The following is a 27015-nucleotide window of genomic DNA, read 5'->3' on the forward strand; positions in this document are numbered from 1 at the left end:
ATAAAAAAAAAATCAACAAACCAACCCAGATTCTTACTAAATCTATAGATGGAGATGAGATCTTTGGCAAAAAAAAAAAAAAAAAAAAAGCCTGTTACTACAGCAAGACATTTCACTACTAAACATTTGTAAGTTTACACTAGAAGTAGTATTGGAAAACTGAAAAATAATATGCCATTTTTATTGATAACTTATTTTTTAAGGTAATGCTATCAGATTTGTGGCAAGTTATTGGGACATACTTTTTTATTTAGTTCACAAATTCACTGGTTGTGTCTTCCTCTTGTAATTTGCTGTTTGCATCATTTTCTCTTGTATTAACTGTTTTAAATTACCTTCTTTCAGTATGACACAGACTTCTATATTCTTGACAAGTATCCTCTTGCTGTGAGGCCTTTTTATACCATGCCAGACCCAGTAAACCCTGTAAGTAAAATTCTGTGTTGTTGTCAATGGGGTTTTTTTTTGTAGTTTAAATTATTCCATGTAGGGATAACTTGACAAAATAGATACAGTATATTTATATCATCTGCTGCTGTAATTAAAATTCTGATAACAGGATTAGGTCGGTGTTACTTGGCTTGTAAAGTGTTCACAGTTACTCTTCACTGGTGAAAACATAGAATCATAGAATTGTCTAGGTTGGAAGGAACCTTTAAGATCATCTTGTCCAACCATCAACCTAACTCTGATACATACCAGAAAGAAACAAATTAGCTAAAATTAGGAGAGCTTTATGAAGAGATCTCCATGGTCAGAGCACCTCTGCCATCACTAAAAAGAGGCGAAAACATTCTGCCAGAACAACAAACACATTGTTAGAAATTCCCTGGTTTATTCCTAAATCAGGGTAAATATCCTTAGAGCATCTTTTGTTGGGATAACTACATGCAGGTGTAATGGTTTTTCAAATGGATGAACTTCAATTTTTTTTTAAATCAACTTTAGCCTAATGAGAGGAATCAAAGGGCTGTCATCCCCACGCAGGCTGCAGATACCTTGCAGTCCTGCTGCACAACTTTGCATCTCATAACTGAAGTTACTGAGATATGTGCCACCTGAGGATGGAGCAGCTGTCGATAGGAAATAACCTCACCTTTGTTCTTCCAGAAAAACTCCAACTCTTACGATATGTTCATGAGAGGGGAAGAGATCTTGTCTGGAGCTCAGAGAATTCACGATCCTCAGCTGCTGACAGAAAGAGCCAAGCATCACGGCATTGGTAAGAAGTCAAACAAGATGAAGCTGAATTTAAAAGAATAGAAATGATGATTGGATTTGTTTCCTTAAGAGGAAGAATTGGGGCAGAATTTGTTACGTGGCAGTAGTGCTCAAATCACACTACTGATTCCTTCTTAATGTTGACGTATCTAATTCTGTTTAACCATTTTAATCTAGAATTGGTGGTATTAAGAAACTAGTTAGATTCCCAGCAACTCCTTGAGGAAAAGGGATTGTTTCCGAGGGCTTCAGAGAGAATGTGATGCAGGAAATACCTTCAATAGAATGAGGGCAGACCAACAAGTCTCATTCAGTCCTGCCTCTCTGTACTCACACACTTTTTACAGAGCAGAGTCTTGGTTCACTGTTTTTTGTAAATCTTGAACTGAGAGCAAATAAGCAAGAAGTCTGCCTTGGTGAAATTAAAAAAAAAAGCACAAACAAACAACAAAACAAAAGAAAGGACTCAGCAGGGACAAGGCCAGCTAATAGTAGAAGGGCAAAAGAGTAAGTCACGAGAGTAAAATGTGGATTAAAATTATTCTTTCAGTGAATGGCCCAGCGAAGTGGCAGGTGGGTGGTAGCAAAAAAGGAGTAGCTCCCACTGTAGCAAGACTGAAAAACAGGTGCTAAATCTGTGCTTTTTCACTGCAGTTTATTCAAGGAGTCACTATTTTCCGTAAGTTACAATAAAGGATTGGGCTTCACTCTTACTCAGTTCTCAAATTTCTTCCCTGATTAAGTTATTAACAAAATTATAAAACAAAACTGTTACAGTCATATTTTCTAGATGGTCCTGGATAATTTATGTGTTTAATGAGTAAATCCCCAGTGTTAGTTTATAAGTTAAATTTGTAATTTTTTTGTTACGCTTTTGTTACGTAGTCACTTGTATGTTTGGTTTGGGGTTCACTGATCCAAGTGAGAAACATGTCTTTTTCCTCTCTAGATTTGGAGAAAATAAAGGCTTATATCGATTCCTTTCGTTTTGGTGCACCTCCACATGCAGGTGGTGGAATAGGTACGTATCCATATTTTATTGTGTTCTCTGTTAGCCTGAGCTTGATTTAAACTGCTCGGTCTCAAGCAGGGTGAAATATAAAATTCAGAATAGTAGCCTTGTTAGGTAAATGTGTGCGGCTTTTTACCCTGGAGAATTTAAAGACAGAAGGTAAAAAATAAGGATCATCATGAAATAAATAGGCAAAATACTAATGGCATGGTCTGGCAAGTTTAAAAAGTAGGTGATCACAAGAAAAAATACCGATTTATTAGCCAGGCACATGATTCTTTCAAATTTGACCAATGAGGAAGATTTAAGGAAGCAAGAAAATACTGTATGATGTATGGATTTATCATAGCTTACTAAAACCAGGAGCTCTTACTCCAGAGCTTGATCTCATACTGCATTTGATGAAGCTGTTCTGCAGTGAGGAGAAGTAAGTGATTGCTTCTGTCTTAGTCAATGATTTCATGGATTTATCATAGCTTACTAATACCAGGAGCTCTTACTCCAGAGCTCGGTCTCTTCCTGCATTTGATGATGCTGTTCTGCAGTGAGGAGAAGTGATTGCTTCTGTCTTAGTCAATGATTTGACAGAATGTCGCTGATCAGTTCAGCTGATGCTAATTGTTTCAGCAAAAGTATTGCTCCATGTTTTGAAATACCTACAAGATCTAAGTGTGGATGCTCACAGGGTACTTGTGAGCAGAGGATTTGCAGGTGATACGAGATCATTGAGGCCAGTCAGAACTGACACCAAGGAAGCAGAAGTTACATCTCTTCTGCGGAGTAAAGAGTCCTCATGGCACATCCCAGAGGTCAGGCCAAGCCCCAGCCAAACAGGAGATACTGTTTCAGATGGAAACCGTAACCAAGGAGGGCAGTGTGTAAAAATTAGTGTGCATCTGGGTTTCTTCTCAGCACGGCTGGGTGCCCGTGTAGCCCTGTGCTTTAGGAAAACCACAGCACACACATAACCTCTGAGATTTCGGGAAGAACAGACACAGTGACCAGTGAAATATTATCATAAAGATATCAGCTGATAGTTAGATGGGTGTGTATTGCCGAATCTGCATTTTTGTACTGCAGAGGGCTTGGGATGAACTTCCCCATTTTTAACTGCAGTTACTTATGGCACTTAATGTCTCTGAAGCTGCTGGTTTGGACTCTCCTCTGTTAACGTGTCCGAGGTCCAGTTATCTCCATTACACACCTCCCATTTCAATTTTCTGCACCATCTTTCTTGAGAGCCCGAGCAATTCAGGGCAGGGTCGAGTCTCTAGTCCCATTACTTATTGATGCATATTCCAGGTGAAGCCTGTATCGTGGCAGAAGGATGTAAAATCCCTGATTTTTGGTTCTAGCTCCTTTCTGTAGTCGGATGTGCTGATGTGTGCACCTCAGCCTTGGGTCACACCGCTACATGGGGCTGGCTGTAGGTATAAAGTACCTTTAGCTTCTTTAGACTAATTTAGAACAAAAAGACTGACTAAACCCATGGGTTTTTTCCCCTGGTGCTGTAGGGCTGGAGAGAGTAACCATGCTGTACTTGGGGCTGCACAACGTCCGTCAGACCTCCATGTTCCCCCGGGATCCCAAACGACTGACCCCCTGACGTCAACCGCTTTGGAAAGTTTGAGATGATTTGCCCTGCAAATAAGATATGATTGCAAGTGTATCCCCTGCTACTGATGAACCTGCATTGATTCGAGCATTATATTATGCAATAAAAAAAAAAAAAAGAGGAACATCTTGTTTACTAAAGTGCCACAATAATTTTTTTTTTTTAATCCGTAGCTGTTTATTTAAAAGAAAATATTTTAACAGATCAAGACTCTTTGTATTGGCAACTGTGCACATTTTTAATGAAAATGTGATACTTTGAGTTAGTATTCTAGTGTCACATTAAATTGTATTATGTTTCTAAACATTTTAATAAATTGTGCAATAAAAATTCTGCATTTTTACCTTATGTCTGCAAGATTGAAAATTCTGAAGTACAGAATTGTCTCGAAGCTAAAATAACTGGCTGCTTGCAATTTAAAAATCAGGAGGAAACCAGCCAGTTGTTAATTTACATGAGTGTCAGGTAGAGAAGCAGGTGAGAATAACATTCTTAACAAAAAGTCTTCATATGAAATTGTGAAAATAGATTGCAATAAATCTCTCAAAGAAAATTAGATACAATATCTGTCTTTCTGGTTTTTGCTTTGTATCTTTACAAGATAATCATGAATCGATAAGGGGTTTTTGTTTTGTTTTTTTTTAATGATGCAATAACTGCCTAGATTTTAAATTTATTTTCTTTCTATCTTCTTTTTTTTTTTTAAAGTTGTACATAAGTCATATTCTTTCTTTTATGTTACTACTGGAGAATGGATAGAAGATTACACACGCTCCTGGAATAGACAAGGGATATATAATAATCTCAGAAAATGAATGGACGGTGAGTTTGAGGGCAGGGTGTGTGTGTGTTCCTGCCTGACCCAGCCTCCAGGGTGACAAACACAACAAATCAGCAAGGATTTCATGGATCTGTTCCCAATGAGAGAGAAGCAATTATGCAAGCCAACCTATTTCAGGTTTTTTTTGCATTTATAAATGCTGTGAACAGCTCAACTGTTGTACAATTAGAGAAATTTGGTGTTTCTGTAAGTCATAGAACTTCTTAAATTCTTTGTAGACATCCTTTTTCTCAAATGAGAATGTACAGTGATGTACAAAGCTACTTCTCTTCCTCCTCCTCCCAACCCAAAGGACGTGCCCTGCATTTGGAGAGGAACCAGCATATTTGAAACTTCCTTTTATGGACCGCATCTGATAGTTGTTTTTCAAATTTAAAACATTTTTTTTAAGTGTGGATGCCAAAGAGCAAAGGATTACATTCTTTCCTTGGGCACTGCAATAGAGTTACTCTAATATTCATACACATTTGTAATTCCTGACTTAATTTTTGCTTAACATTTTACATGATAAAGAGCTTTCAGTAGGAGGCATAGTTTAGACAGTCTGTGTTATTGTTGGTACCTTGATTTTTAAATGTCAGAGAAGTCACATATCGGTTGTGCTACAAAAAGGTCAGTGAGGCTGTGTATAAATTGTGTAGAATTTCACAAAAGGGCAAATCATCTTTTGCAGCTGCCATTGAACAAGACTTAATTTTAATGTTTTGTGACAAGAGTTCTCCATTAGAAAACAATCATAGTAAAGGTCAGTTGGGTAAAGTACTAGAAATGTAAAAGTTAAACTTTGTTTGGAAGTCACATAACTCAAGGAATAACATACTTTGCAGCTTTGCTTATGAGTTTATTGTAATTAATTTACCGTGGAATCTTCCCCACATTATTAACTTTAAAATCTTACAGTATACCCAGTTGTACTTTACAAAGCTAAGTGGATTATAAACACAGCTTATCGCAGACTTATTACTGATGAATCCAGGTTTCAAAACAGTTGTTTATCCAGCTAAGCCAACTGGAATGAATTTAATTTCATTGCTTTTGTTCATATGGAACTGGTAACATATTCCACATCAGAAGTGCATCCTTCTAATAAGGAGCAAAATTACTGACTTAGATTTCATGCCAACATAAAAAAGCAAACTCTGAGAACTATGTTTCTTGCCCTAGATTTGGCAGCAAGTTTGGTGCATACATTCCTGGAACTACTGTGCTTATCCTAATTCTGCTAGAAGTTATTCAAGCTCATGCTGTAGTTTGATTTATTCACAGTAGCTGCACAAGAACAAGCGTTCAGATGGAGACCCCGATTCCTTTGTATGCAGAATCCTTTCATGCAGTTTTTCTCCAGCTAACTGAAAATAATTACCATCATAAATCAAAATGCATTTGTCCTGAACGTCATCTTAACAGGATACTTTAGTGGGAGCTGCACAGTGTTAGAACTTGGTTTGAAACCTTGCAAATAGTAATTTCAGAGCTTTATGTTGCTTTGATAGGTAGCGACTCTGGTTTGGTAGTTCTGGAAAACTCAAACCTGTATAGTCTGTTATTTCCAGTAATCTGCAGGAAGTTTAGCATTTTATAGAAAGTCCACATTGCTGCTGCTTCTCCACCAGTTAAAATGTTTTATGGTTTTTTTCTTTCATGATATACAGATGGTAATTACAATCATGCAATTTTTTTAAAACTAAGGAACGAAAAATGATATTGGTAAGGAATAGCCAGGGCATCATCTGCCCAAAAAAACCAACACAAAGCTCCAGTTTGCTTCTGCAGTTTCACTAAAGTATTTTCCTGTGAAAAACCATCTGTGTTCCCTGAGCTCTCTGAATCTGCCCAGCAGGAAACAGGGCTCAGGCTGTCCTTTTGGCAGCCAAGCACAGAACTGTTTCCCTATGGCTGGACCCACTTGCTGGGGGTTAACACCACCTGGCTGAGTGCTACCTGCTGTGGGGGACAGCAAAGATGGAAGGAAGAATAAAAGCAGGAGAACTTTGTGCTTTTATCTCAGGCCAGTCACTTCCAGGTGTATTGGACACCCCTCCACGTGAGTGTAAAGCGTGGCCTGCATTCTGCTGCCAGAGGGATGGAGGAGAGTCATAGAATGCTTTGGGTTGGAAGGGACCGTAAAGATCATGTAGTTCCAACCCCTCTGCCCTGGGCCGGGACACCTCCCACCAGACCAGGTTGCTCAAAGCCCCATCCAGCCTGGCCTTGAACACTTTCAGGGGTAAGGCATCCACAACTTCTCTGGGCAACCTGTTCCAGTGTCTCAACACCCTCACAGTAAAGAATTTCTCCCTGAGACCTAATCTAAATCTACCCTCTTTCAGTTTAAAACCGTTACCCCTCATCTTATCGCTACACTCCCTCATAAAGAGTCCCTCCCCATCTTTCCTGTAAGAAATAGAACACAGTGTCCGTTGTGGCACGCTCCTTGGTTGGAAGGGGTTGGATGCCAGTTCAGACTGGGGTTCCAGCACGTCCTGTCCAGTGGCACGATTTCATTCAGGCCATGGGAGTCCACTGTTCACTCCACTCCGTGCAGCTGCAGCCGGCCATGGGTCCGCTTTGAGCGTGTTCCTGTGTGCCAAAAAGAGACAGCCTGGAAAAAGGAGAGCCTGGAGAAACAGCATGTCTTCTTGACAGCTGTCTCTAGAATACACAACTTGCCCAAACAGATTTTAATTATTTACTGTTCCTTGGCTGGGGATTAGCATTATCTGCATGCAGGGTGGGGGTAGATGTAGAGAGAAAATATAAAAAAAACAAATTATCTAGGGTGAGTTATTATTTCTTTTAGAGTAAACAAGCCTCATAACCAGCTTGCACTTATGACCGTTCTTGCTAGCATGGTATCACAAAATACGTAATTTATTCACTGCAAGTTTTTTAAAACTTACAAAGTTCTACTATTTTCTTATTTTCTTTGGATTTAAAGGAGCACGGATAAATTGTAAACAGTTGGGCAGTTTTTCCTCTACTTTGCCACCTCTTTAGCCCCTTTAGCATCTTCAAAAAGAAAAAGAAGAAAAAAAACCCAACCCAACTCTCAAAAAGCTGTAATTGTGTACCAAAGTACAATGCTCTGCAATAAAATACCAGCTTTCAAAAAAGATTAACCTCTGCTCTGACCTCTGCAATGGAGTGAACTCTGCAGAGCTGAATCTTAGTGCACCCAAAAAAACCTCCAAAGTGCCAGGCAGCCTTTACCATTTTGCAGTGAGGACGGTGTTCACGAAGCAGCAGGCACACCGTGACGTGAAATCAGGCTCCTGCAGGGAGCCCACGCTGCCAGCACTTTATAAAGGGACTCAGAACTGAGAGTCAGGCCTGAGCTGCCTTAATTACAGCCAAATCACCAGTTTGGGCAGAGATTAATGACTTTGCAGGTGGCCAAGCCGTGCTCAGCAATTCTTCATAGCCGTTGAAATGGTTCCTGCTGGCAGGCATCGCGTGCCACCAGCTGCTGTTCCGTAACGGCTGTCAGCCGTGGCGTCACTTCACAGCATCACAGGGTGGTCAGGGTTGGAAGGGGCCTTGGGAGATCATCAACCCCCCACCAAACACAGAGCAGGCTGGACAGGAGCGCATCCAGGTGGGTTTTGAGTATCTCTGGAGACAGAGACCCCACACCCTCTCCGGGCAGCCCGTTCCAGGGCTCTGGCACCCTCAAAATAACCATGTTTTTCCTCACATTGAGATGGAATTTCCTGTAATCCAGCTTGTGCCCGTTGCCCCTTGTCCTGTCGCTGGGCACCACTGAGAAGAGCCTGACGCCATCCTCTTGCCACCTGCCCTTCAGATATTGATCAGCATCAATAGAAGACAGGCTGAGAGAGCCGGGGTTGTTCAGCCTGGAGAAGAGAAGGCTCCAGGGAGACCTTATAGCGGCCTTTGAGTACCCAAAGGGGGCTACAGGAGAGCTGGGAAGGGACTTTTTATGAGGGAGCGTAGTGACAGGACAAGGGGTAACAGTTTTAAATTGGAAGAGGGGAGATTTAGATGAGATACCAGAAAGAAATTCTTTCCTGTGAGGGTGGTGAGACACTGGCACAGGTTGCCCAGAGAAGCTGTGGATGCCCCATCCCTGGAGGTGTTCAAGGCCAGGCTGGATGGGGCTTTGAGCAACCTGGTCTGGTGGGAGGTGTCCCTACCCAGGGCAGGGGGTTGCAACTGGATGATCTTTAAGGTCCCTACCATTCTATCACTCTAAGCATTGATGAGCTCCCCTCTCCCTCCTCTCTTCTCCAGGCTGAACAGACCCAGGTCCCTCAGCCTTCCCTCCCCAGGGAGGCGCTCCAGGCCCCCCCATCACCTCTGTAGCCCCACGGCGACTGGGCAAACGTCCCCTCATGCCGCTGTACCCGCTAACGCGACGTTACCAGCCGTGTCCGCACGAAGGCCTGGCCCTCACCTGCCTCAGCTCGCTCGCCCGAGGCGACTCCCTCAGGTGCCGGAGCCGGCCCAGAACCTCCTGTCAGGGAAGCGCCTCGCGCGCCCCGCCCTCCGCCGCGCGCGTTTGGCGCGAAAACGCCGCTGAGGGGAAAGGGGCGGAAAGGGCCTTCGGGGCGGGGCTCGGCGGGACGGCGGCGGCCGATTGGCTGGGAGGGCGGGGCTCGGCGTGGCGACGGTCGCCGATTGGCCGGGGCGGCGGCGCGGCGGCGCACGTGGGCTGGTCGGTGGCGCGAGCCGGGACTGAGGGGGCTGGGTCGGCGGCGGCAGCAGCGGCGGCAAGATGGATCTGGCGGCGGCAGGAGAGGCGGTGGGGACGCAGCAGCACCAGCAGCTCCGCGATGAGGTGGCGGAGAAGTGCCAGAAGTTGTTCCAGGACTTCTTAGAGGAGTGAGTGGGGAGGGGCCGGGCGGGCGGGAGGCGGCGGGGCGGCCGGCGCCTCACTGAGGGGGCCGCCATTTGGTGAGGGCGGGATCCTGTCAGGGCCTGTCGCCCCCGTCCCCCGTGTGTCGAGGGGGAAAAGCTCTCCTGTCGCCTGGGCCCGGCGCTGCTGGGCCGTGAGGTGCGGGCAAGTGACCTTGGCTGGCAAAACCCTTCCCCGAGACTTTTTTGGCCCCTTTTAACAAAGTTTCGTGCCATCCAGGTGGAAAATCTTTCTCGTGGCTTGGTTGTTAGGCCTTAATGTGCCTGAGTTTTGCCTCCTGAGGGACCCCGCAAGTAAGGAGGCTGTTAACATCGCCCTGAAAAACACAAAACAAAGCCTGTTTTTTCTGGCACAGAGCAATTGTTAAACCATAAATAAAATTCCACATGAAATGCAGACCGGGTCTGGGCATGTTTAGTTTGGAGAAGAGGAGGCTGAGGGGAGACCTCATTGCCCTCTACAACTACTTGAAAGGAGGTTGTAGAGAGGTGGGTGTTGGCCTCTTCTCCCAAGGGAACAATGACAGGAGCAGAGGAAATGGTCTGAAGTTGGGGCAGGGGAGGTTTAGATTAGATATTAGGAAGAATTACTTTACTGAGAGAGTGGTCAGGCACTGGAACAGCCTGCCCAGGGAGGTGGTGGAGTCATCATCCCTGGAGGTATTTAAGAAACGTGTAGACATGGCTCTTCAGGGCATGCTCTAGTGCCTGAGATTGTTGGGGTTGGTTTTTTTTTTTGTGTGTGTGTGTATGGTTGGACTCGATGATCTCAAAGGTCCCTTCCAACCATGAAGATTCTGTGATTTTGTGGGTCTGTCTGTGCTGGGGTGTTGATACAACGGATGTAGCAAGGTGGGGGCGAGGCAAAAAATATTGTTGGAAAAGATGTTTGCAAGGTACTGTGGGATGCCGTTGTTCTCTTGCACCCTCCTTAATGTGTGAGATCCTTCTGTTTGTCTCCTGAATTCAGAAATACTCAATTGCAGCGTGATAGGTAACCATGAAACATTTTCCTGAATCGCTTTCAGGTTCCAGAACAGCGATGGGGAGGTCAAATACCTGCGTGATGCCGAAGAACTGATTCGGCCAGAGCGGAACACGCTGATCGTAAGCTTTGCAGATTTGGAGCAGTTCAATCAGCAGCTCTCTACCACTATTCAGGAGGAATTTTACAGGTAAAGTGTAAAGATTACGTGAGAGCTGAGCAATGCTGCCGTCTCAGGCCCATAATGTTTTATATGTCAAAAAAAAGGATGCTTATCTGCTTTCTGTATCCTGCACGCTTACATTTTAGAATTTTTTTTTTTTTTTACTGGATCAAAACTTATTTCTTAATGGATTCCTCTCTGGAAACCGTGAATTAACTAGGCAATCACATTTATCCTGGTAAAGAAGCAGATGGTCAGTATGGGAATACAGAATAAACTCTAGAACTTCTTTCTCTGAAAATAGTTTATTGAGTGGTTTATTCTGAGAATCTACTTCTGGATATCAGGATAAAACTGTCATAAAATGAGACTTTAAAAAATCCGTTTTCACACAATAAAGCAAATGGCATTATTATTGGAGTAATTTCATATTTAACATACTTAGATTAGCTTTTGTGTGTTCTTACATAATGTGGCAGTAAAAGCCAGAACCTGGAATTATATGATACAAGGCTTTGATGTAGCCTGAAGCAAAGAAGGCGTTTTGATAGCTTCTGTAAAATTTGAACTTTTTTTCTGTACTTCAGGGTTTATCCTTACCTCTGCCGAGCGGTAAAGACTTTTGCTAGAGACCATGGCAATGTTCCTTCAAACAAGGACTTCTATGTTGCATTCCAAGATCTACCTACCAGACACAAGTAAGATGATGACTAATTACAGAAACTTGTGCATTTTTACTGTTGGGGAAAAAAAGTGTCCAAGCATAGTGAGAATGTTTTGGTTATATAGTGTGAAATGTGCGGTTGAGCAATACAGTTGTGAAGAATTTTCCTGATCCTGTGCAGGATATTTTTTTTAAATGGTTTTTCATTTGTGAATCATACTCAGATACTTACATTCATCATATTCCACAAGCAAATATAACTTCTCTAATTTAAAACACTGATTTAGAGTATGTTGCTTTTGAAGCACCAGTGAAGTGACTTTTGCATTGGTTTGACCTTTAATTAATCTAGAAGTTTATGTGAAATCATAAAATGAGAAAATATTCTAGTAACTTTGTGGCTTTAGTCTGTTACAACTGTTCTTTAGTCACAGGCTGGGTGAAACTATGTTGCGTCTTCCTACTTGGGTGGTATCCCAGGCCTAAAAATGTCAACTCAGGAATTTAAACTCGGTCAATTTCTGTTTTAAACAGAATTCGGGAACTGACATCGGCAAAAATTGGCTCCCTGATGCGTATCAGCGGACAGGTGGTACGGACCCACCCAGTCCATCCTGAGCTTGTAAGTGGAACCTTCCTGTGCCTCGACTGCCAGACAGTGATTAAAGATGTGGAACAGCAATTTAAATACACGCAGCCAAACATCTGCAGGAACCCGGTCTGTGCCAACAGAAGGAGATTCCTGCTGGACACAAACAAATCAAGATTTGTTGATTTCCAAAAGGTATGGTGCTGAGTTTGGAGGGGGATGACAAACCGTGATGTTCTTGTGGTAGCTGAAAGGTGGTGTTGGCACTGCACATGCTGAAGGCAATTTGTTTTGGTTCTGTCAACATCAAGAAAAGGCACAGGAGTTTCTTTCTGTCTACAGAAGACTTATGTTTAAGCATGGGAAATTATGAATAGTATCAAAGCAGTTTTGTTGCATGACATTTCTTGTCTAAGTAAGCCACTGAAAAGCCACATATTCAAGCCATTGTCAGTCTTGTCACAGGTACACCACCTGTAGTTCTTTTATACAAGTATAAAAAGAGGTGTCTTCAGTATCTGCGATGTTTTGCTCTTCCAGATCGATTTACTGTGCCAAATCCTCAGCACATCACTTTGCTCAATAATATTTTGTGTCAGTCACTTTAACTGGACTCTTCAAGTTGCTTTTCCAAGACCTTGGAATTGTCTTTGTGGCCCCTGCGTATCCTCTTCTTGGATACTGAGTAGTGAAGGGTTTTTTCGCGTGTTTGTCTTATTCTAAGAGGAATTTCGTGCTTGACACGGATGACAGAAAGAAAGTGCCACTTACTTAGTGTATTTATTAGCAGCTTGGCTTTTGAAGCGGTTTCAAATTGGGTGACACCCACGAAGTGCTTAATATTCTCTCCCTCCCCAGGTTCGCATTCAGGAGACGCAGGCCGAGCTGCCGCGGGGCAGCATTCCCCGCAGCGTGGAAGTCATCTTACGCGCGGAAGCGGTGGAGTCTGCTCAGGCAGGTGACAAATGTGACTTCACGGGGTCGCTGATCGTCGTGCCCGACGTGTCCCAGCTCTCAACGCCAGGTTTGTTGCTCCCCCTCGTCACCCAGAGGACGTGTCCCCCCTGCTCCTTGTGGGAACCGCTGTTCTGACTCCCGCTCTACCCGCAGGGGTGCGTGCGGAAACTGGCTCCCGGGTGAGCGGGACAGAGGGCTACGAAACCGAAGGCATCCGAGGACTTCGTGCCCTTGGAGTCAGGGAGCTGTCATATAAGCTGGTCTTCCTAGCTTGTTACGTTGCACCAACGAATCCACGGGTGAGTTTGGGTAGAAGGGAGATTTAAAAGCATTGATGATTTCTGCTCTAGAATGTTTTACCTCAAATTAGGTCGGAGAAATGGGTAGAACTTTAAACGTCTATGTGTACCACCTTCCTGTGCATTTGACTGTCTTTTTTTTTTCTTGTCTTTATTGTTCCTAGCAGTTTTCACAGACGTGATTATGTACCAATTTTATCAATTTATTCTAAAGAACTAACTGGCTCTGGAACAGGTTGCCCAGGGAGGTGGTTGAGGCCCCATCCCTGGAGATATTCAAGGGGAGGCTCGATGGGGCAACCTGGTCTAGTTGGGGGTGTCCCTGCTGACTGCGGGGAGGTCAGACTAGATGACCTTTGGAGGTCCCTTCCGGCCTGGGCAATTCTATGATTCTATGATTTATTTCCATTCAGCTTCCATCCATTTCTCCAGCGTTTCCTTTTCCTCCATGAAATCCTATTGCTTCATTTTGTCACAGAGAAAACAACAACCCTTCTTGTTCCCTCTGATTTATCACACAACACCTTGGGATATTACTACAACATAAGTAATACTGACTATGGCTGGGTTTTAGCACAGTATGATGTTTTAATCTTTAATTCTGCTAGCAACTTCACTGTCACTTAAGATAAAAATAATATCTGTTATTTTCTGTGTGTGGATGTTTCCTGCCTCATTCCAGAGTAATGAAAGACCTTGTAAATTCTGGTTAATGAAGAATGCTTACAAAGGCAAGTTTTGGCCAAAGGAAGCCTTACTGGTTTACTCTCTTTTTAATCTCTGGACAAGCATCTCTCCTGGGTTTTTCTCACTAACTGAAGTTATATTCCGTTGATTTTGCCCCCTAGGAAATTGTTTATTGGTTTTTAAAGGTATAAGGTGATGAGCTTCCTTAGCCTAAGGTCAGCTCTTCTGAACATGTTTGTCCCACTCAGCTTACAGAGCAAGTTTGTCTCACCTCCTGTCTGAAGTGTTCGCATTCAGTAGTGACCATGTTAATAACTTCTATTTCCTTTTATTTCCTTTGTTTAGTTTGGCGGAAAAGAGCTCCGGGATGAAGAGCAGACTGCAGAAAGTATTAAAAACCAAATGTCTGTGAAAGAGTGGGAAAAGGTGTTTGAGATGAGCCAAGATAAGAACCTCTACCATAATCTGTGCACCAGCCTCTTTCCCACTATCCATGGTGAGAGTCCAGTTGTCTTAGAGAGGGAAGATTTCACTTGTGAAAATATGAGTTCTTTTTGCTGTGAAAATATTAATTCTTTTGCTGTAGCTTTTCCCATTTTGGGAAAGATTGAAAGCCCTGTGTCAGCTACCGCCAACTCTTCTCTCCAGCACTGGTTATGCTAGAAAAGGAGAATCTGTTTCCTGCAATATTTCCTGTGTTTAATCAGTAAGGCCTGCAAGACAGGGCAAAATGGTTGGTTTTGCTGTTGTACCACCTACTACTAAACCCTACAGTTGACAGTTGGATATAAGCTTTATTTTTTATGGGTGTCCTTTAAAAGATTTAAGGGTTCCTCACACTTCTTGTGTGTGTGTATGTTTGCAGTTACTTCTGGCTCAGAGCTAGTTTGAGGGGTTATGTCTGAAAAGGTTGATCAGCTGAATTTGGTCCATATTCTGAGCCGCTATAGGCTCTATATGTCACTATAGCATAAGGGAATTCTGCTGCTTTCTGAGTCATTTCTCCCTGGAGCTGTATCAAGCATATAAATGCAGTTTTAATGGATGTTTAGCAAATAGGTAAATTCTGAGTGGATGTGCCCAAATGCTCTAAAATTCTAGTGGGCTGAGTGGGCTGAAGTTCTTTTTTTTTTTTTAAATAGGAAAAATGTGGTGTTTTCTTTGGATTTTTAGTCGAGTGTCTTTTCTGGGGCAGGTAACGATGAAGTGAAACGTGGGGTCCTGCTGATGCTTTTTGGGGGAGTTCCTAAGACCACTTCAGAAGGCACTTCATTGCGTGGGGACATCAACGTTTGTGTGGTTGGTGATCCAAGTACAGCCAAGAGTCAATTTCTAAAGTAAGCATCTCATTAAAATTCAGTATTTAAATAGTGTCTGGTGTGACTAGAGCTATAAATGTGTACTGAGTCTTTTCTCTGTTAAACAGAGGAAAGGGAAGTAAAATATTTGAGAGTATTTTCCAGGAATTATTTGGATGTGGTTGAATTACTTGAATAGGGCTGAAGCAAACTCAGCCAGCCCCTGCGGTAATAACCAAGAGTGAATTAAGGCTTCTCTTTTTTTGTTCTGTGGGTAGTTATGAAAGTATGGATTTCCAAATATTTTCAATTTTTAATTTAATATTAAAAATACAAACATTATTGCACATCTTAAAATATCAGAGATAGATTAAATTTTTTTTTTTTTTTTTCTATTTTTAGCTTATTGTAAACTGGCAGGTCACTACTTTGGACAAGTAGACCTCTATTAACCCTGAAAAATAATTATGAAATAATTATGATTTATGCTATAATGCTTTTTAAATTTGAAATTCTATTTAATATGGTTTTATCTTATTATGCTCTTCATTTACCTCTGCATTGTCCTCCATGGAGCTGAGTTCCGTGCAGATAAGCTGCAACTCAGAAATGTAGAGGTACCACAAAAGCTGCTTTGGGCTGGCTGTGGTCAATCTCGCTGCTTCCTGCTACGAAGCCATTTGTTCCCTTGTGCTGACATTTACCTGACCTGCAATGAGCCTTCTTGGCTTGTGAAATCAGCAGAAAACTTGTGGGAGGAGGTCTGGGTTTTTTTTTTCTGCTGGTGTAACCACAGGTGAACAACAGACCTGTGACAGACTGCAGTTAGATAAGGATTAGTTTCCAAGGCTTGCTCCAACATAATTAGAGGTGGGAGGGCCTGCATAAATATTAATTGCCTCCTGAAAGAAGGGGTAAGTCCTGGCCTGAGAGGTTGAAAGCAGCGCTGCACGACAGTTACTTCCTTTCTGCAGGTTTTAATCTGACTTTTATAAGGTTGTGCAACACAATTGCTCACTGTTAATTCTCTCCGTAGGCATGTGGATGAGTTCAGTCCTCGTGCTGTGTACACCAGCGGAAAAGCCTCCAGTGCTGCTGGTCTAACAGCAGCTGTTGTAAAAGATGAAGAGTCTCATGAATTTGTCATTGAAGCTGGAGCCCTGATGCTGGCAGATAACGTGAGTCCAGGAACTAGAGAGGTTCCTTCATAACTGGAATGGTTTTGATGATTGACCAAAAGCCCTAAATCATCTTAACGAGGCTTTTTTCTCCAAAATGATTGAATTTGGGTAACATTTTTTTATTCTTCTGCTGCAGGGGGTTTGTTGCATTGATGAATTTGACAAAATGGACGTGCGGGATCAAGTAGCCATTCACGAAGCCATGGAGCAGCAGACAATATCCATCACTAAAGCGGGAGTAAAGGTAGCGTGTTTGTAGAAACGTGTATTTGCACTGTTAAAAACAGGTTGTTTTGAAAAGCCGCTTTAAGGGCTTGTTTCAGTATCGTTGGCCAGAGTGTGGCAATGTTAAAATACCAAGTCATCAAACTGTCTTGGGGCAGAGGCCTGTTGAGAAAGGGCTGGTCAGAAGAGTTTGGGCTCTTGAGGAGTGATGGTTTTAATACCTCCATTGAAACTCCATCTAAAAGATGACATGATGATGCGTTTGAATTCCAATGAGTTGGTTTAGCAAGTGCTCACAGATATCACTCTGTTTTGGTTTGGGTTTTTTTTTAATTTTATTTTCATTGTCAGGCCACCCTGAATGCCAGGACCTCCATTTTGGCTGCAGCAAACCCAGTTGGTGGGCGCTATGACAGATCCAAGTCACTGAAACAGAATATAAACCTATCAGCTCCCATCATGTCTCGCTTTGATCTCTTCTTCATCCTTGTGGACGAATGTAACGAGGTAATTTTAAGGAACTGTCGAATAATTTATGTCAGAAAAGACCTCTTGAGGTCTGCACTCTAACCTCCTGTTCAGTGGAGATCACTGACAACAGATTGCCGAGACCTTGACCTGGTGAGGTTTGAATATCTCCAGGGATGATCATCCTGCAGCCTCTCTAGGTCCCTGCTGAGTTTGACAGCTCTTCTATGCTTAACGAATAATAACTTTTATATCTAATCAGAGTTTCTCATGGTTCAGTTTGTGTTGGGTGCCTCTTGTCAATCTGTACTTCTAAGAACAATCTGGCTCCATCACATCTATATTTGCCAGTGAGGCAGTTGCTTTCTTTTCTAGCTGAACAGACCCAGCTTTTTCAGCCTCTCCTCGTACATCCTGTGCTGCTGCCCTCTGTCTCGGGGGCCCTCTGAAATTTTAGGTGAAGCTGAACTCATGAGAGTGTCTTTCTTTCTTCTGCCTTTTTTTTTTTTTTTTTTTTTTTTTTTTTTTTTTTTTTTTTTTTTTTTTTTTTTTTTTTTTTCTCTTTCTGCAAAGTTAAAAGCTGGCAGTACAAATCTGAACATACTCTGCTGAACACAAGGATACTGCCTTTTCATCTTGTAGTGATTTGACCCGCAGACTTAAAACCATTAGTCATTTTTACAAACGGCTGGTCACTAAGGCTAAGACTGCTGCCACCTGTCTGTGTGGTGTTTGCCTTGGGAACGCACGAGATACAGAGATTAATGTTGGTTCAGTGCTATTCTCTCTGCTGTTTTGCTCAAAGTGATTATTCTGTTTGAGAAGGGACTGATGAAAGAGACAGAGTAGGCTGAAAAGGAAGAAAGCAGTTCCCACGCTGCAAAGTGCTGCTTTCTGCCTGTTCTAGGGCTAACTTGTAACCCAGGAGACTTCCAAGAGGTTATAAATCCTAAAACTGCCTTTTATCCTTCCTCTGCTGTGTTTCCTTGTATTAAAAAGCTCCAGGGCATTCTCCTGGGTCTTCTGGCAGAGAGCCTGGCTTCTGGAAAGAGTAGCTCTGCCATGAGAAGTGCAAGTGAGGGAAGGGAATGGGAAGGAAGAATATAGGTGGTGTTTTTTGATATTTGGCTGCTGTTGTGAAAGGGATCTGACAGAGCAATAATGTCCCAGGTTACAGATTACGCCATTGCCAGGCGCATAGTGGATCTGCATTCCAGAGTGGAAGAATCTGTGGATCGTGTCTATTCATTAGATGATATCAGAAGGTACCTGCTGTTTGCAAGACAGTTTAAACCAAAGGTAATTCTGCTTTCTTTTATAAGTTGTTCTGTATGAGGTGGTCCAAAGGAACAGTCACTCTGTATCATGCTTTTTTCCAGCAAATGCAAAGACACTTCGTGTAGTGTTCTCAAGAAAGAAGCCATAAATTCACTTTTTCTCTAGAAACATAACATATTTTGGAGCCATTTACTCTTATTTTTGAATTCCAGAAACCCAGCCAGCCCAGCTGAGATATATAATTATAATCAGTGGTCTTTACCACTTTGGTGACAGTTCTTACCCTGTCTAGAACAACTGAGGGGTCACTTCATAGCTTTCTCATACCTTAAGGGCATGGGTTGTTCAGCATGGCAGCTGAAGAGATTTTTGTATTTTATTGATTTACTGCTTAATCAGTTTGTTTGGCTTCCTTTTAAAAGGGTATTGTTCCTGAGCATTTATTTGGGGTTGTTTTTTTTTTTTTGGTGCTAAAATACAGAGCATGGGAAACTGCTCCAAGTACAGCTTTTTGTGGTTTATCCAAATAGCAGCTTGAATGGGCTGTGTGTTAGATTTTTGCGAAGTTCTAATGTAGTTCTTCTCAAATGGAAGGAGAGGACAACCCTCCCTTACAGAGTTTGGAAAACTACCATTTCATTTCTGTGTGGTGGGGAGTTTGTTTTCCAGTTGCATCTGTGTATGCGCAGATAGACACAGGTTAAAGGGCATGCACACAAAGCTGTAGTCAGTGTTAGTGTGTTGAGCATGGTGTGTGCATTTGCATGCTGAATGATAGGTCAATAGAATCACAGAATCACAGAATCTTCTAGGTTGGAAGGGACCTTAAAGATCATCTTGTCCAACCATCAACCTAACTGACAAAAATAGACACCCACACAACAAACAAGAAGCATCACCATCACTAAACCATACCTCCCAGCACTACATCAACCTGTCTTTTGAACACCTCCAGGGATGGTGCCTCAACCACCTCCCTGGGCAGCCCATTCCAATGTCTGATAACCCTTTCAGTGAAAAAATTTTTCCTAATATCCAGCCTGAACCTCCCCTGGCGTAACTTGAGGCCATAAACATAGAACAAACTAGTAGAGACAGACACAAAGCAAGTCGGTGGAACAGAAAAATAGAAATTATCAAAAATCTGCTGTAAAATATGTCAATATACTTAAAATATGTCAATGTACTAAATATAATTGTTACTGTAATCATTTTTACAATATCATTTTAACATTCTTTTTATGTATAGTATGTGCATAGTTTAGAATATTTCAGAGGAAAGCAGTGGCTGGTACAGAAAAGTTGAAGAACTGCCAATTTAATGCAAGAAGCGTAAACTTTAATACCTTTAACATGGCAAACTGTCATATTTTCTTATGTCACAAAGATATCTAAGGAGTCTGAGGACTTTATAGTGGAGCAGTATAAGCGACTACGGCAGCGCGATGGCTCTGGAGTGACCAAGTCATCCTGGAGGATCACAGTGCGACAGTTGGAAAGCATGATCCGGCTGTCTGAAGCTATGGCCCGTATGCACTGCTGTGATGAGGTATCAGCTTTTTGGTGAAAGCTCACATAAATGTTTATAAAAATGTTGTGGGAGCTGTGGCTTTGCTCTTTGACTGTGATATTTTAACTGTCTAAATCCTGTGTGTGAGGAGGAGAGCTTGGATTGTGTTTTCACTTGTGATGTGGTCATACTCAATCTGAATTTGTATGCCAGAAATGCTGGTTTTAGGGTATGTCTTGTAAAACTGAGATCAGATGGTCCAAACTGAGAAGATGCATAGTTTTCCATTACAGTTGTATCAGCACTCTCAGCCTGTTACCTATCAAATCATGACAAATGGGTAGAACAATCACCTATTAGTATCAGCCAGGGCTGCTGACGGTGTCGCTCCCCTAATCTTGCACAATTTGTAATCTCTCTCGGCTCTCTTCCACCTGCAATCTAAGAAAGCCAAAGTTCATCGAAGTATATGAACTTCCCTAAGAGTACTTGAATTTATTATTATTATCCATCTATTCCCTGCTTTAAAACTCAGCAGGCTCTTTGAAATGTTGATTAGGGGTTATGTAGTACGTGCAGAGATAGAAACTGGCTCACTGGTTTTGTAAGAAGGACACCCGTTGGGTTCTTTTTAATTGAATTCAGCTTATAAAGAAACAGATAGCTTTTAGCTTATGGCTCAGCTAGAGGTGATTTTTCCAGTTTTTGCTTTTCAATTCCAGGGGAAAGTCTCATTAATTACAATTACTTTTTCATATTGTTTCTATGCAGACATGTTCCTTTCATGTTTGCTTGCTCCACTGATGTTTCTTCAAAATGTTCTTGGCCTAAGTAAAAAATTTTGTCAACTCCACATGATCACTGAAGCCTGAAAGATTCATCAGGCTGCTTATTCCCTCCATAACCTTGTGCGAACTCAGAGTATTACAGTGGGGTATAATTTGACTTGCAGAGTCTTTACTGCTTAGGATTAATCAGGTGAGATGTGTAGAAAGACCCTTTGTCAGTCAGGTCAGGGGTGAGGTTCTGGAGTTACTGGGGGAAAAAAAACAGCTTTTAATAATAGAAGAGCCACCGTGCCCATTTAATACATGTTTTTTTGAAACATTCCCCAGGTTCACCCGAAACACGTGAAGGAAGCTTTCAGGCTTTTAAATAAGTCCATCATTAGAGTTGAGACTCCTGACATCAATTTAGACCAAGATGATGAACAGCAAATGGAGGATCAAGAGGATCAAGACGGAGTCAATGGTAAATTACTTGTAGAAAATTTAGAGAGTATTCCATCCTTTACAGCTTTTATGCTTTTCTTCAGTTTCTCAACTGTTTCTCATCTAATGATGCCTAGAATCCTGACTCCTGTTAACTCTCTTAATTCTTCAGCCTCCTTGTGGGTACGCTCGCCTGGTTGGTCAATGCAAAACTTTTCAGTATTGAACAGTTAAAAGGTGTTGCAGATTTAAACCTGGACATGTGTCCAAACAGGTGAGGCAGAAGCTCCAGCTGGAGTCAATGGTCTTGTGAATGGGATCAATGGCCATTCTGAGGACACGAACAAGGATGCTGCTCCCAAAGCTTCTCTTAGACTGGGCTTCTCTGAGTATCGGCGAATTTCTAATCTCCTGGTGCTGCACCTCAGGAAGGCAGAAGAAGGTAAGAATTTGTTTACTGAAAAGATGGTAGATCCTGAGTTGTGTTGCCATGTGTGCATTGACTCTTTACTAAAACAAATCCATCTGAACCCTGAGTTGTGTTGCGTTGACTCTTTACTAAAACAAATCCATCTGAAGCTCAGAAGGGAGTTCTTGAGCTGTGGAGACAGCTGTATCTTCCAGACACTTCGGAGAGAAAGGGCTTGAGCACGTCATGTATTAAAAAGTTAGGACAGAAGGTTGTGATCACAAATTCTTGAGCAATGGTTGCTACTTCCTCCTGTGCATTTTTCAGTGTAATTTGCTAAACATTACTGTGTGAGTAGAATCTTTGCTTCTGAGCACCCTGACGTACTTTAAACATGTTAACAGAGCAACCTCTGCAGAGGTTCACAAACTCGCTGCGCTGGGGCTTAGCCCAGGTGGCTGCATCGGTTCAGGGAGCAACTCTTACCCCATCTTAGGCTGTTCCACTTGTGATTTTCACTCCTGCTGAAACACTAGGCTTGTTAGGTCAGGTGTGACCCCATACACATATAGCTATACTACATCTGATGGGAGGAAAATGGCTTCTTGGGCTTTCTAGCTCTGGTATTTTAGTCATTTGTCAAAACCCGGTAAATGAAGGAACATGTCAGTAGAGCAGATCCAGGAAAGGATTTGTCGAATATGCTGGTTTAGCCTGGTAGAATAATTAGCAGCAATGAAAACTGTAGCAAGAGCTTTAATGCATGCCAGCAACCACAGCCTAAAGCACATACTTAAGCAATATGTGCCCAATGGCTGCATTCTCTCTTGCGGAGAGGAAATATTTCAGTTGCAATGAGGCTCTTCCTGTGACCAAATGCAGCAGATGTCTGATAGCATGTAACCATGCTACAAAGTCTTTGCATGAGTGCAGAAACTACAATAAATGTTCAGAATACTGAGTACTTGTAGAAGGATGGCCTCTTCAGTTTTGGGTGACAGATTTTCTTTTGCCCTTACTTAGAGGAAAGTTCTACAACTCCTTAAAGCTACTTTTTCTTGAAGCTGAGGGCAGTTGCTAGGCTGCTCATTTTCAGTTGTAAGCCACATGGATGCAATAGAACTGAAAGCCTCAATTCTCAGTCTAAATATCTCTGATAAAACAATGATACAACAGCCTCCTGTACAAAACATGCTGATAAAAAAACCAGAAGAAGGTCTGATGGGCTATTGCACACTTCTCTCTTTAACATTGTAAGTGTTCACAGGGAAATCCTTTTCTCTTACAGTTTGAATGGTATCTTACTGCTGCTGTTTATGCAAATTGTTTTCTTTGCAGAAGAGGACGATTCATCATTAAAGAAGAGTGAACTTATTAATTGGTATCTAAAGGAAATTGAATCTGAAATAGAGTCTGAAGAAGAACTAATAAATAAAAAGAAGATCATAGAGAGAGTCATTCACCGACTTACGCATTACGTATGTATAGAGATGTGTGAATAGTTAAAAAGGGTTTTAACTTTTATAGTGCAATTATTCATTTTTAATAGAATATGTTGCTAATTTGGGAAATGTGTTGTGTGCTTCCATATCATTGAATGATGCAGTATAAATGCCTTTGTTTAATATCTATTAAAAATTATTATAGAGAAAACACTCAAGTACGTTAGAGATCTGCATAAGTAGAAGTTCAAAGTGCCATATTATGTCCCTCTAGAAGTGTAAGTGATATTGTTCTGTAGCTCTGTAGTGTTGGTTATACATTAGGATACAGAAATGCAAACAATGCTTTATTCCATAGACAGCTTAATTCATGGGAGCACTAGGGTGTTTTGGAGGAAGAAGCATGAAAATATAAAATACTTCCCATTTTTAAAGGTATAAAACCACTAGATTGAAGCCTTCCCAGAAAGCATGCAATATATAAGAGATTTCCACTGACCATAATTGTTACGATTAGAAACCTGTTAAAGAGGGAGTTTGCAATTAGAAGGGTTAAATAACTCATCAAGGGGTGCTACCAGAGTAAAAAGGAGATGCCTTTCAAAAAGTGCAAACAAACCTTTATCATTCTTGTTTGAATACGAATTTTTGTCTGTTGCAGGACCACATTCTGATAGAACTGTCCCAGTCAGGACTGAGAGGATCCAGGGAAGCGGAGACTTTTGATGAAGATCCATATCTGGTGGTCAACCCAAACTATCTGCTGGAAGACTAAGGGATGTGGACTGGATTGTAGAGCTGACTCAGAAAATGCATTCTCTTCTGCGTTCTTGCAATGGTTGCTCTGTAGCTGCATCTTAAATCCATGTGAATGCTTTACTGTGGAACGTGCCAATGTGTGGTTAGTAATATATGATTGCTCATTTACACTGAGCATACCTGGAAAGCTTTTAAAGAAATTACACACTTATATATTAGGTTTGTTATTAATTTTGGGTTTCACTGCCATCATCCAGATGCAGAGGAGAAACATTCAATAGCTCTTTGCAGCCTCAAGCTATGTAGATGCTTCTGTTTTAAATGAGAGGAATTTTGCATTGTTCTTCTATTGTATTTAGTAGACTTTTTATGCTATAGGGTTTTACTACTTTTCTTATTAACATAAATAAAAGATCATTAAATGTCTGGAGATCTCTGGGGGTGGATTTGTTGTCACTCGTATGTGGGATTGCTATTTTCTATGCCTGTGTTTCGGGGCTGAAAAAACATCTTAAGAAAGATTAAATTTCCTGCATGAGAGATGCTGTTTTTTAAGAAGCTTTTTTAACTTCCAGTAATGGGTAATGAGAAACTCTGATTGCTTCTCTTTCTTTTTAGATGTACTAAAGATGTGTATGCTCCTGTTGCATATGTAAAATAGATCATTGAAAATAGCCAAGCCCAAAGCAAAGCTTAAAGTCAGGAGGTCAGAAAGCCCCATCTTGATGAATGCCTTGACTTGTGAGTTGAAAACTGCCATCATTTGTGAGGGATTTTTAAGACTATATTTGCAAACTTGTTTGTAGATTTTTCTATGGAAATGTTTTACTTAAATATCTCTTGTTCTCAATTATTTGCTGTATTCTATGGGATTATTAAATAATCTCTTAAGAATTAAAAATACGTGATTGTTTGTCATGTCAGCCTGATACCAGCACCTAAGAAACATTTGTAATAACATGAAAGATACAAATGCTATATATTTTAAATATAAGTAATATGAAATAACTGTTTCTGAAGCAGGTCCAGAGATGGAGCTGGTTTGTAAGACAGTCATCTTTTTCCTGTTAGTCTCCTCAGCCTTCGAAAGACACGCCTCCGTCTAATGAAGCATGTAGTTAAAGATAATAGTTATATTTATAGAATAGAAGGAATCATAAATATTTTTCACCAACAGCACTACCCTGTCACTGGGCATGAACTTTAGCTGCAGTGACCTCTCTGCTAATTTCTTTTGTAAACTTGCATCTGGCAAATGCTACATTTCATTAAGAATTGCCACCTACCTACAAGTTGCATTTTATTCTTTAATGAACATAATTTACTTTCAAAATTAGGACAGGAAGGTATTTGTACTTCATTCTGTGTTTCCCTGCCTTCTCCCTCCCCCCGATCTTTGTTTGATGATAAAGATATTTCATGTGGAGAAAGTTAATTAGTTTTTCTGCTTCTCCTTCCCCAGTTCTATATGCTTCATGGGGTAGGAAAGGTGTTCTCTTTCTGATTTGACGCTGCTCTACTGAAAAATAAGCAGCAGATGGTGCTGTAAAGTTCCTATTTGAACTTGTTATTCAAACATCAGGGTGGGAGGTGGGGGGAAATCCCAGAGTACAAGGTATAAGATTGGCTATCTGAGTAACAGCAGAAGTTGGGAGATGTTTTCTACTGTAAATTAAAGATAATATTTCTTGACAGAGCAGTAAGTTGCTCAGATGATTCCAAGTATGCTTTAGACAAAAAAACTGGTTATTAAAGGAAATAAACTGGGAGGCGGAACTGGCTTTTCAATATAGTTACGTAGAATTTTGTGTTTAGTTAATTTGCAGTGCAGGCAGCAGATTCAGGAAGATGTTCTCAGCTCTTCACTTGTGCTGTATTTGAATGTAGAAAAGCGAGCTGTCTCTTCCCTGCAGGAGTTCAGGTGGGTGATCTGTGTGTCCACCCTGCTGAGAGAGCATGTGTTCTCAAGGCTGAAGGAAGGACTACTTTAGAAAGCAAAAAAATGATATTGTTCAAATTTCTCAATATTATTGGGCATGAGGGTGCACTTGCTGCTGCTGCTTGAATTCATGTAACAACCACTTTTCCATGTGGGTGAGATGCCACGTCTCAGATTTCCTTTATGCACCTGGGAATTCTAGCACAAACATGCCCCTTGCTGGCCTGACCACCCTGAGCCGTGGTGGCCCTCAGCCCCAGCAGTGCAGATAACTCTGCTCTCGCTATTTCCTGCATCCGGAGCTGTGCTGGGATTCCTCTTAAACCAAAAAAAGGCCAAGAGTAGGTGAAAAATACTGTCTATTTATTTTATCTTCTTCTGAAATGGAGGCAGCATCAGCAAATGTCAGTTGACGTTCAAGCATAAAGGGGAACCTGGGCGTCTCAGAAGATGTTGAACTTTCTTCAACTAATTGTTGACCTTCAGCTATTTGTTTGGCTGATTTTTATATCAACTTGTCTTGACTTGTTATCACTGTAGTGTCATCCAGTTCTGGGAACATTTATCTGTGTAATAAGATAATTTCAGTTAAATATTACTTCTACTGTAATATAAGTAGAGTGGAATACCTGTTTCTGAAGCAGGCCCAGACATGAAGCTGGCTTGTAAGGCAGTCATCTTCTTTCTGTTAGTCTCTCCCAGCCTTGGGATAGATGAGGAATTTGCTCAGAATTTTATTGCCATCGCTGGACCTCTACCCAGTGAGTTAGTAAATGGATGGCATCTGCAGAACCAAGTCCTACCCAAGGAACATCAAGGCCCTGCTGCAGCTGAAGCCCATGATTACCTGTGTCAAGGTAACCTTGTGGCTTCTGAGCTTCCCAGGTACTTCTCCCACCTTCGGAAGGCAGGGGTGACACATTACAAAGTCTTCCTGCCGTGGGCACGCATCCTTCCTGAGGGGGATGCCAGGAAGCCAGATGAAGTCCAAGTGCAGTGCAACCAGGAGCTGCTCAAGACCCTGGTTGCTGCAGGCCTCAAGCCGGTGGTTGTTCTACACCACCACCACGTTCCTAGCGCCGTGGCCGCCCAGGCCAAGGGCAGGAAAGCCAATGCTTTTGCTGACCTTTTTGGGGAATACGCGGAGTTCAGCTTCCGTGTGTTTGGGTACCTGGTGGATGTGTGGCTCACCTTCAGCGACCTGCCAGAGGTCCTTCAAAGCCTGCCTTACGATGACCCCCAGTACCGAGCCCAGGCCCTCGCTGCCGCTCATGAAAGAGCTTACACCATCTACCATGAGAAATATTCACCAGCAGGTAAGGAGAATGGAGAGAGGGATATTTTTTTTGGTTTTAATATGACTTTTTCACAAATATTTTGTGATGGG

General features: G+C 41.9%; 3 protein-coding genes across 4 annotated transcripts in view; all 3 read left to right on the forward strand.

Moving 5' to 3' along the window:
• Positions 1-4411, forward strand: part of DARS (aspartyl-tRNA synthetase) — a 45184-nt gene extending 40773 nt beyond the window's left edge. For both annotated transcript variants that reach the window (XM_014941187.1, XM_014941188.1), the window contains exons 13-16: positions 346-426; positions 1111-1222; positions 2171-2242; positions 3748-4411. In XM_014941187.1, the coding sequence (XP_014796673.1) occupies positions 346-426; positions 1111-1222; positions 2171-2242; positions 3748-3839 (357 nt within the window). In that variant the 3' untranslated portion in view covers positions 3840-4411. The remainder of the gene's footprint in view (positions 1-345; positions 427-1110; positions 1223-2170; positions 2243-3747) is intronic.
• Positions 4412-9406: 4995 nt separating this feature from the next.
• On the forward strand, positions 9407-24115 carry MCM6 (minichromosome maintenance complex component 6). Its single transcript, XM_014941136.1, has 17 exons — positions 9407-9531; positions 10593-10739; positions 11300-11410; positions 11911-12160; positions 12824-12989; positions 13076-13221; positions 14254-14404; positions 15104-15245; positions 16243-16384; positions 16524-16631; positions 16964-17119; positions 18251-18379; positions 19746-19907; positions 20984-21119; positions 21354-21521; positions 22827-22966; positions 23592-24115. Exons 1-17 carry the CDS (start codon positions 9425-9427, stop codon positions 23703-23705), a joined length of 2475 nt encoding a protein of 824 aa, XP_014796622.1. The 5' UTR covers positions 9407-9424; the 3' UTR covers positions 23706-24115.
• A 2165-nt stretch (positions 24116-26280) lies between these two features.
• The window catches only part of LOC106887541 (DNA replication licensing factor MCM6-like), a 7901-nt gene continuing 7166 nt past the window's right edge, over positions 26281-27015 (forward strand). The window contains exon 1 of the mRNA XM_014941132.1: positions 26281-26944. Coding sequence (XP_014796618.1) covers positions 26281-26944 — 664 coding nt within the window. The remainder of the gene's footprint in view (positions 26945-27015) is intronic.

The sequence above is a fragment of the Calidris pugnax genome, unplaced genomic scaffold (genome assembly GCF_001431845.1).
Source record: "Calidris pugnax isolate Ruff unplaced genomic scaffold, ASM143184v1 scaffold60, whole genome shotgun sequence".
Taxonomy (NCBI): Eukaryota; Metazoa; Chordata; class Aves; order Charadriiformes; family Scolopacidae; genus Calidris; species Calidris pugnax.